This window comes from Scomber japonicus, chromosome 13 (genome assembly GCF_027409825.1).
Source record: "Scomber japonicus isolate fScoJap1 chromosome 13, fScoJap1.pri, whole genome shotgun sequence".
In the NCBI taxonomy this organism is placed as follows: domain Eukaryota; kingdom Metazoa; phylum Chordata; class Actinopteri; order Scombriformes; family Scombridae; genus Scomber; species Scomber japonicus.
Window position 1 is genome coordinate 23,796,657 of NC_070590.1, and position 9,400 is coordinate 23,806,056.

At 38.9% G+C, this 9,400-nt stretch overlaps 1 protein-coding gene across 1 annotated transcript; it reads right to left on the reverse strand.

The window, feature by feature from the left end:
* Positions 1–1,664: 1,664 nt before the first annotated feature.
* On the reverse strand, positions 1,665–4,129 carry timm22 (translocase of inner mitochondrial membrane 22 homolog (yeast)). The gene is made up of 4 exons (XM_053331747.1): positions 3,862–4,129; positions 3,139–3,335; positions 2,267–2,339; positions 1,665–2,176 (listed from the first exon to the last, which is right to left on the reverse strand). The coding sequence occupies exons 1-4, from the start codon at positions 4,118–4,120 to the stop codon at positions 2,100–2,102; spliced, it is 606 nt and encodes a 201-aa protein (XP_053187722.1). The 5' UTR covers positions 4,121–4,129; the 3' UTR covers positions 1,665–2,099.
* Between the last annotated feature and the right edge of the window lie 5,271 nt (positions 4,130–9,400).

Genomic DNA, 9,400 nt, shown 5'->3' on the forward strand with positions numbered 1-9,400 from the left:
TTTCAGAGCAGACATTTCTAACACACATAGACATGTCTCTGTTTTTACTAGTTCCAGGTGAAGCTGTGGAGGCTGGAGCTCTTCTCCCAGATGACTGCAGGACAAACTGGACAGCAGTGGTCTCTCTCTGTTTCTAAGTAAGTAATCCTCTCACTAAAACTAGAAAAGCAGCAGCTGTGACATAAAGTGCTGATAACTAAAAATCACTTTACAAATCGTTGATGATATCTATTATAAGAACCTTCTTGATTATTATTAGATTCAAATATCCGGACCTACAAGCAGCTGAGAGCGGACCAACCAATCATTGCAGAGACCTAGCACCACAACAGACCTCTGAACCAGTCCCAGCACCCTCCTTTCCAAACTCTACCTGAAGACGCAGTGAGTACAACTGCAAACACCCTCACAACCCCCCACCCCCTCCCCTACACACCCCCTGCAGCCGCCCCTCACCAGTCACGAGGACGGGGACCGTCCCTACCCGACCTGCACAGAGGAAGCTGTCACCACATGCTTCTCTTGAGTTAGTGGGTTTAGGAAGCTCCTCACTCACACAGTTTAAAGTATTAAGTTTAGTTTAAGTTTAAAGTATTTCAACTTTATCTGTCACATTCAATACAGCATGTTACTGTAAATGTTGTATTTTATCTCCTGAGTCATACAATGTAATCCTGTCAATGTAATACAAACTTTCTAAATATCAACATTTAAGTTACATAATATTACATGTTAATATTAAAAATACTGTAACGTAACACTGATCAGAATATGAATATTGTCCATATCACACACAGTGGTTATTGTTAATTAATACATCATATATTCATTCATATTATTCATAAGTTACTTATAGTTGTTGAATTCAATAAAATCATCACATCTGAAATGATACTGTGTTGTGTGAGATTTTTGAACTCTCACTGATGTCAAAGCTTCTTAAATACTGAATCAGCTGCAGATACAATATTTGTTGAGGTCTGTTCCAACAAGTAAGTTTACTGAGATATGATAAGTGGTAAATATCTGATAACATGCTTTAAAATGACTTCAACATTTATGATCAAACATGAAATACAGTAGTATGACAGTTAATATTAAACATCAGATTTTTTTAATAGACGGAATTGCATGCAACTTAAAATGGCCATATTACTCACGCCAGTAATGCTCGACTGAAGGCTGTGCTGTTTTAAAAAAAATGTGATCATTAAAAATGAAGTCATGTTTTTAGCACCTCTAAAAGTTACAAATTTATAGCACAAATGCTCTGAAGTGAATTTATTTCAATATTTCTATTAATAAACTGATTTGTGTTGTTTTGGTGAATAATTAATAGTCTGAGCTAAATTTGTCAAAGTTAAATGTCTTGTGAAAAATGCCTTACCTACACTGTAACATGTTGTAAATATTTTTTTTTAAATCCCGTGACATAATGACTTATGAAAATATGTAATCTTGATTAGGTTCTACTGATAATGTATGAGACCATCTGCCCCAAATTCATATAACCATGTAAAGACTGTTGACTCCTGAACTCTGTATGAAGGTAAGAGTAACATCACAATACAAGAAAAAAAAAGCCTTACATGACTGTTATTAAAAGGGAATCAACAGATATGAAGATATGGACACTTGCAAATGCAGTCAAGAAAACAAGTGAGTGCAAGTTAACAAAAAAAAGTTTTATTATAAATAATCCTGATATTGATTAGTTACTGACACTTAATACCAACGTCCTACAACAAGAACAGTGTTTAATATGAGTCTGATGTGATGTGGTCATGATTAAGTGTTTTCATCTCACTACGCCTTCAGCACAGAAGCAGCTCCACTCTGCTCCACATGAAGTTGTTTGGTCAAAGTGTTCATATGATTAAAAGGTAACGAGACACTGGAAAACAGGTTTTTTTCAGTGTCAGTTAACATCACTGTATATAAACAGGAACTTGTCACTTCCACTGGATACATCAGTCCTGCTTTTACAGTAATCCTCTGTACAGGCAAATATTCACAAGGTTGCATTTCTCAGAGTCTTCACTAGCTCATCCAGATGTGCAACCATTAAGTTCTTATCCACAGACAAACTCTTCAGTGGTTCACCGCAGATAATATTCAATAGCAGCAGAGAATGCAGCAAAGCCTCCACATCCCAGCACCCCAGCCTTCAGACCAGCTGTAAAAACAGAGGAAACACACATGTAAGAACATCAGAAATAAAACCGCTCTGCCATCAATTGAAAACATCAAAGGTTTGGTTGCATACCACGAAATCCAATGGCTCCCCCAGTTACACAACCGCTGTACACTGCATTCTTCCAGTCAGATTTGCCTCTATGCTGCAAATGAAGAACAGAAGATACAGCTGATGAGTGCAGTTATGTGTGAGTGCTGTAGAAACCATATTAACGTGATCAGAGGAGAAAATCAGAAAGGGTATGACAACATTTGAACTGTAATAATTTGGATCAAAGTTGATTTTTTTCCATTTTAATTTTGCACAAATAGCTCTGCTGTTTAGCACTAGAGGGCGCCACCACACCACTGTGAAGTATGAGGCAGACCCTCAATATGGGGTGTTAAATGGTTTTACAAGATGTGGATGAGTAATTCCTTAAAAAGCCATCACTTCATAATTCAAGTGCCATCATGGGTCTGTTGAAGTAGTATAATGAATACTTGAATCCTTGTTAGCTTATACCTGTGATTTTACAACATGAGGAGAGTGAATGTGCTCTCTAGTCTAGACACACACAAAAAATATCATCAATATATCAATAAAATCTTTCTACCTGATAACACTGATCCTCTTTAATAGTGTGTTTGCCATTTGTTGTATGTTATTTCCACATTGTTCTCATTGACATATTAATCATTTCTGCTTTTTTAAATGATTTCCTGTCATTTGACCACAGATTGCACATTCTTTTTAAGACTGTTAACAGTCTCATGTTACTCATTTATTCCTTTGTTTTGAGCTCTTTTTAGACATTTTAGTCCCATTATTCCTCCTGTAGAGCAACTAAAATAATAATGACTCAATGATGTGTAGTATTAAAGTCTTTAGTTTCAGCCATGTTTATGAGGCCATGCAGTTCTGTCCAACATAATAAAAGAGAGGTGGTGTGTGTGACCTACTGATTCAATGATGCATTCTGTGCAGGAGAACATGGCGCCCACGATGGCAAAGTTCTTGGCATACGACATCCCCCTCTGACCCATGTCTTTGAGGACTTCTCGTGCTGACGGGGTCTTTAGAGGGTCTTTAGGATCAAAGCCAACGTTGGTATCGATGCCTGCTGTGAAAACACCAAAAGCTCCTCCAAGGACGAACCCTGTGGGGAAACACGAGTGTTTAAACAGTTAATTACAACAATATAAGAGGGTAAAATGAATAAAAGTTGGTGAAAATGACCTTACAGTGACTGATCACCTTTCTGTAATGGACAGGAATCTATGAAAGGACTGTGACTAACAATTATGTTAAGTATAGATGAATCTGCAAATGATCTCCCTTGATTCATTGTCTTGTATGTAAAATGTCAGATAATAATAATGGGAAAAGAGTTCAAAGTGTGGTTTGGCATTTGTAACTTAAACTATGACAAACTATTATTAAAGTAGTTGCAGATTCATTTTCTGTTGACCAACTAATCATTTCAGGTCTGTATCATGGAAAACACATAACACAACCCCCATGCAGAAATCCAAATGCCAGTGTCCTCTTCAAATCCTCATCCCCATACATAGAAACTGACACCACATATTAAACATTGTTTCCAACCGCCTGTATCCTGAAGCTGGACATACACAAACATACTGAGCACCTGATGATAATAATGTTTAATAATAACTGCTGACCTCCCACACAGGCCAGGACCGACTTGAAGGCGCAGCTCTCCATGCCCCTCTCGATCATCTTCTGCTCATCGCTTTTAATCGGCATCGGCAGTCCTCCCATTACGGAAGGATTCAGATCCTTTACGGACTTCTTCTCCCCGATAAGGTGGTCCAGAATCATACTGTACTGGATCGGTGGGAGGTCCATACTCGTACCAGCCGAAGTTGGACCTTGTAAGTCTGAGGTAACAGCATTTGCAGCACCCGTGGAGTCCGCCATGTTTCTCAATGACAGCGCTTTAGGTAAATGTAGTCAAAGACAAGTGGGAGCAGATTCTGCACAGTTGTAGTCGCTTATTTTGAGAACGAAAAATAATGGAAACACGATTACAGTTCTATATATTTCCATATATTGAAATTAACAGTCAAGTTAATATATTTTTCTTCTAGCGCTTTCAAATTATTTTATTCATCACAAGTCTTTTTTTAATTCGTGTCAGCACATTCGACACTAAGTCAACCTGCTGCAAATACGGCCTTATCAGCAGTGCAGCAATAAATCTTAACTTTATATGAGTTCTCGTGTTTTAGTATTATATTTACGGTAATTGTTAAGGGCTGTGACTTGCGATGCTGTTAAATTGAAGTTATATTATTTTTTTTCCACCACTTAAAAAAAATCACATAGACAGACTATTATTAATATAATGATATGGTTCTAGTAGATTTTACATTATTAGATAAATATTTTACATTTAAGATCGGCACGGACACTTGGCCACAGTTTATCTGACTTTATTATTTCACTCATAGGAAGACTACATTTCCCAGAATTCATTGGGAGCACTGCGCCAAACTCCACTTCACGCGCTCCACCTACCGGCTCAAGCTCAGGGCCGGTGGTGACACTTTAATGAGTCGCGTGTGTGAGGCGGCAGCAGCATCCTGACCAAACAACAGCAGCACCGCAGCGACACAGCAGCACAGGTGAGATGAAGCTACTACTCATTTCCTTCTCACCTTACACGGTGTTTTTTCTTCTTATCGCCGGTGTGTTGAGTTTAAATGTCTAAACTTTACCCTTAACGCCTTTCTTTAGTCGGTGGAAATGAAAGAAGCTGTCGGTTTGGCCAGTTGACAGCAACGACAAACTGACTTTGACAGCTTGTTGGTTAACAGCATTTTACAGTCACAGTAGATGTCTCTGTTCCTTTTATTTAACGGCCAATTCATCCTGAAGCAGACGTGTCAGTCCTGATACGATAACGTCCGTCATAAAATTAGACTGAGGACATGTTGTTTTTCGCGCTAATTGAATGTCTCATTCTAGGATGGTAACATAAGCCAACAGTTATACGAATAACATTTCACATTGCTTCAGACTGTCATCGTGAATTTTTCAGTTTACTTGCTAATGTTGCACCATGCGGAGACGTGAGTTCAACAGGATTCTTGTTTGCCCAATTCTCCCCATCTGCTCTGTTAAGAAAAAAGAAAAAAACAGAAGACATTTTTATTGATTCACTTCTCATTTAACTATAGTTTAAGGTCTTTATACAATGATAGTGTGATTATGGCGGTGGCATGGGAGTGATGGACATCTCTGTATGTGCTCCTGTGTGGAGGGACATGTCAGTGAGAAGACTGTAGCTTACACTTAAATAGAGCTATGGCCAGGATCTTAGCAATACTGAGGTCCCCTTAATATATATATGTATATACATATATATATATATATAATTATAAAGGTATACATGTTGTTTCAAATCTTCTCTTTGCTGCCTGCAATAAAATTATGGGGAAGAAATGCTGTGAGGAAAAAAAAATGTGGGAAGCAGTTTCTAGAGTAGCCACCGTATGTTAAGTCCCCTCAGGTGGCTAAAATCCCACTATTTCCCCCCAAAATAAAGATGACATGATTTAAGTGTACTCAGTATGTCCCTGTTCACAGCAAATATGTCGTTACAATGTAGTAACAGCAGTAGTTAGACCCTGTTAGCACCTGCTTCCCTCACAACATTTCTCACACTTTTCTTCCTGACATTATACCAATAAAACCAAGAATGTGCTGGCTGGCAGATCAAAATGAATTGACACAATTAGCTTTACTGCTTAGGTTTCCCTTTTGTTTTATGTAAATTTCACGTTTTGCTGCCAATGGCAAGTTGCCTTTGGAAACACTTTAGTTCACTGCAAGCCTTTTTTTCTTCTTCACATGATCAGCCAGCCATTTGTTCCTCATTAGATCCTCGCCATGTGAAGCAGTCAAACAGGGCTTTGTTGTGTTTAGTGTAGTCATCGGTGAAAGTTTACTGTTTATGTCTTTAATAGGCCCTTAAATGTTTCATTATGGCCAACTATCCTGAGCTAAGCTACTGTGGGTTTTTCTGCTATTGCCACGTAACATTTGCTTGTTAACTACATTACCAAAGTGTTCCAGAAACACTGGATCACTGTCTGAAATAGTGATGGTAGAATAATAAACCTTAGCTATTTTGGTTAACGGTAGAGCGTAATTTGACATCTCAATAATGACAAAAAGGTTAAGTTGTAGTATGTCCTAATTGCAGAGTTTAAGTTGCAGTCTTGTGTTTATAGAATAGACCAGCCGTGCAGTGGAACATGCATGGGTCCTTTGGGAGGAACCAAATAGGCAACAAATGACAGCTTTCACTTTCTTCTGTCCCTTTTGATAATGCCAAGAGAAAACAGGGTTCAAATATGAGCAAGGCACCAGTCATTTATGATGCAGTCAATGTGAACTGATGTTTGTAGGTAATTACAGTGTTTGTTTTTCTCATGGTTAACCATCCAAGAAGGGGAAATAGTTGGAAATCTGTCTTTGGCCTCTGGCCTGGACAGGCTGTGCTAGAGAGGGAAAAAAATCACCCAGACCGAGGGAGGCTGCTCTTGTGTCCGTGTAATGATGGGCAGGCAGACTACTGACTGTACTGAGTAAAGTGGATAATCCAGTTTTTTAATCTTGGGCATAAAATACAATTTACTGATAGATGTAGCGTGACGAGTCTCCTGTCTTTTCTGTGTATCATTTATGAGTGATTGGATCACATGACATCAAATAAATTGCCTTTTTTCTAATTAAGTTTATTATTGATCTGAATGACTTTGTGTTTGTCATTGATGGAGACACTGGTGTCTCTTAGCTGAAGCTGATACTCAGCATGTACTTGAAGAGCCTAGATTTTTTCCAGTCTCTCCTAAAGATATGTTTTTGGGAGGGTTTTTTTGCCTTTATTCAATAGTTGACAATGGAGAAGCAGACAGGAAACAAGTGGGAGAGAGAGGGCTGTGACATGCAGCAAAGGTCCCCAATGGATTTGAACCAGGCGGTTATGTTACATGTGCTGTAACCATTCATCTACCTCGGTGCTCCAGCAGTTTCTTCTAGCTGCTCTCATCCTCTGTTCTAATCATTATCCAGAGTCCTTGTCATTGGCTTGCTATTAATAGCCAAGGGTTATGTGAGGAGCACCCATGGCCAGTTGTGCAGTGGCGCTATAGCTTGTCATACAAGACGGAAAATCATGCCTGGTGATCTCCTTGGCTGCTCGGCTCAATAGGAAGTATTTAAATGTGATTGTGTGACGTTTTAAAGAGAATCCAAGGTCTCCCATCAGTGATCAGGAATATCTCCTACCAGTGCTGCTGTCCTGGATTCACTTTTATTAACGACACGCTGAGGGACTGAGGAGAAAATTAGCAGCTGCATTTGGAGTCTTTCATCCACATGCTGCTACTGACATATGTATGAAATGAGTCAGGATGGGGGGTGGGGTATCAACATTTGGAATGACCTTGTTCAGCTGTGGTAAGAAGGGTGAGAGACACATACAGCAGTCCTCTACACTGTGCTGTGATGCTCTCTACAGAGGGAGATAGCATCATATTGATAACCCGTGACTCAATATAACTCACATTAAGACAACAATCTGGTTTGGAGGAAGGGTGTGAATACATACTTTTCAAAGAAATGCACTTATGGCTCTAATATTTGTACATACCTCGCTGATTTGTTCTGATTAGGCATTTTAGCTGAAACAAGAACTTGTTTTAACAATTCTGACTTTTAAATCATTCACTCTTGATTTCAGCTAGGCAATTCCAGTATATTTAAAAACTCAAGGTACTAGATGTGTGGGCCACATGGTGCAGTGTGTGACAATGGATTAGGGTTGTTGATCAGGATGTTGAGTAGGTATGATTCAGAGAATTAGTAGAGATTGAACATAACTTTGTGACGGCCGTAAGGCCTCTGACCTATTTTCTTATCACCAAGTTGAGCTGTCATTGATGGAGACCTCAACCTTCCTCTCAGGAAACTTTGGCCACAAGTATTAATGTAAGGTGGGGTACTCATCTTTACCAGTACTTTACATAGAGTACACCACCCTTCTCCACTCAGCAATGAGCTAGGTGACAAGGCCTGTCATGCCGGTTTGAATCTTTCAGTCTTTCCTGAATTTGATGCTGCAGCTGAGTGTGTAAAAACCTGTCTGTAAATGTGGACTAACAGCTCTGTGTTTTCAATTTTATTTATTTATGTATTCGTTTGCACATGTCTAAAATATTCTTCAGGCTTCTTCACAGTTTTATGATCAGAATTCTTCTTTAGTATAACAAGCAGTAGTTTTTATATATAAAACATGTAATGTTTGAGGTGGAAATGACCCTACATGTATCTCTAAACACTGTGTGCTATTTATTCATAAAAGGATCAACTTAGCAACAGTTTCCCTGGCAAACGTTGTTAGGTAGAGCCATCAGGACTAAGCATCTAATTTCATATCCTGATTTACGTCATTCCATATCCTGATAATGATACCAGTCCAGATATAGCACATTTTAATTCAGTGAATAAATAGTTGTCGCGTGTGCTTGTTACATTACTGTAAGTGCAATAAAGACTTTGTGTGTAACACTGTAACTATTCGTTTCTTCATTGTTGCTGTGAATGTTTTCTCTCTTTCTTGTGAAATGAATAGTTCTCACACTGCTCAGCGTGAGGATCTTAGGAAAATACGAATATGGCTAGAAACACATTCCTCTGCTTGGTATGACCAGTCAGCTCTTGTTCCCACTCTCTTTCACTGACTTTCAGGGAAAGCACTGTGAGAAGAAAGAATTGTTATCTGTACCCAAGAGGCAAGGTCTGGTCTGCATGCATTTTGGAGTGGCATGTCCTTTACTGCAGTAGAGGCTTTGATTGAGGAGATAAGAGGAGATGGACTGATTGGAGCAGGACGAGTTCTGGTGTGGCTTTCAGTCAGTTGAATAAACAGAGGCGGCCCTATTTCTGTCAGGATATGAGGTCGCTCAGTGCACTGCAGCAGGTTGCAGATATTTTGCATATTTCAACAAGATATGTTGTTTTTATTCACACAGGCACAGAGAGCACCCCTCCCTCCCTGAACATTGTCACGCTAGCTTTTCTCCTCAAGCATCATCTTATGGATGATGATTTTGCTCTTAATTAAAATTAAAAGTCCAAATAAAAACTTATGAGACCAAATAAAAAAGATGATTATTTTGCTAGAGTACA